At 47.3% G+C, this 1,449-nt stretch overlaps 1 protein-coding gene across 1 annotated transcript in view; it reads right to left on the bottom strand.

Annotated features, from left to right (window-relative positions):
* LOC106817415 (E3 ubiquitin-protein ligase listerin-like) overlaps positions 1-1,449 on the bottom strand; it is a 5,716-nt gene that overhangs the window by 2,198 nt on the left and 2,069 nt on the right. Inside the window, exon 3 of the mRNA XM_014822080.1 lies at positions 413-569. Coding sequence (XP_014677566.1) covers positions 413-569 — 157 coding nt within the window. The remainder of the gene's footprint in view (positions 1-412; positions 570-1,449) is intronic.

The raw sequence follows: 1,449 nt of genomic DNA, 5'->3' as shown, positions 1-1,449 counted from the left end.
GAGAGAGAGAGAGAGAGAGAGAGAGAGAGAGAGAGAGAGAGAAGATAATATAATAATAATACACAATATATAATAATTACATTTTTTTATCAGTCTAAAAAAATTGTCAAAAAATTTGTGTAAAAATTTCTGAGTGCTGGTAAATTATGGTGAGGGCTGGTAAAAAAGTGCTGTTGCCAGTCCTCTGGGCCGGTGCAGAATTTCATGCCCTGTCAGAGCTATTCTGTTATTCGTTAACCACTGCGACAGCACTGCACAGCACGAAATCCCACTGCATGTATGCCAACCTACCTTCTCCTCCCTCCCGCCTCCTCCTCCTCCACCCCCTCTTCTTCCTCCTCCTCCTAGCTATTCTATTATATATATTATCTATAATCGATACTATCTACACTATTATTTGTTAATCACTCACCTGCATCCATGCGACAGCACTGCACAGCACGAAATCCCACTGTGCGGCGTCGATGAGCGAGGATGCGTCGCCGTGGCAACGACGCACGGCCGCCGCGAGGAAACGCGCCGCCTCGCAGTTGAGGGCGACGTCTGCGTAGCCGGCCTCCGCCAGCGAGCTGCAGACGACGAGAACGTCGTAAGTGACGCGCAACGCAGACGACAAAAACGTCGTAAGTGACGCGCAACGCAGACGACAAGAACGTCGTAAGTGACGTAATGGGTTATTATTACTATTTGAAATATTTTCAGATACACGCACACACATAAACACGCACGCACATCAAAAACGCTGTATGTGACGCGTATCGCAGACGACAGAAACGTCGTAAGTGACGCGTAACGCAGACGACGAAAACGTCGTAAGTGACGCGCAACGCAGACGACAAAAACGTCGTATGTGATGCAGCGCAGACGACAGAAACGTCGTAAGTGACGCGTAATGCAGACGGCGAAAACGTCGTATGTGACGTACTACGTATTTGTCTACACTTATGCAGTTTTTTGATTTATTCGTTAGATAGTCGGTTTAATATCGCGGTCACACGTAGCTAAGACTCACTTTCGTAAGCGTACTCAGAACAAATGTTCCTCGTGTGAACGACCACGTATAGCTATACTCGGTTTGAAACGCGTATAGCTATACTGACAAAAAAACTGCGTTTTGTATGTACTTCGTATAGCTATACGCGTTTCCTACGCGCACACACACCCACCCGTCAGGGCATTAGCCAGGAATGAGTATTGTGGGAGTGCAGAAAAAATATTTGGGAGTGCAATTTGACAAATGTACACGACTTTACATCAATATATTAGGCCGTGCTACACATTTTTGGCCGTGCAGTTTCAAAACTGACCGTGCAAATCACGGTTCGCTGGCTCGCTGGCTAATACGTTGACGCCCGTATTCACTCACTTACTCACCGGCTGTACAGATACACGTCCTCCTCCTCACTCACCGGCTGTACAGATACACGTCCTCCTCCTCACTCACCGGCT

This window comes from Priapulus caudatus, unplaced genomic scaffold (assembly GCF_000485595.1).
Source record: "Priapulus caudatus unplaced genomic scaffold, Priapulus_caudatus-5.0.1 Scaffold1718, whole genome shotgun sequence".
In the NCBI taxonomy this organism is placed as follows: Eukaryota; Metazoa; Priapulida; class Priapulimorpha; order Priapulimorphida; family Priapulidae; genus Priapulus; species Priapulus caudatus.
Note: the sequence above shows the minus strand (reverse complement) of the source record. Positions and strands in the feature narration are given on the sequence as shown.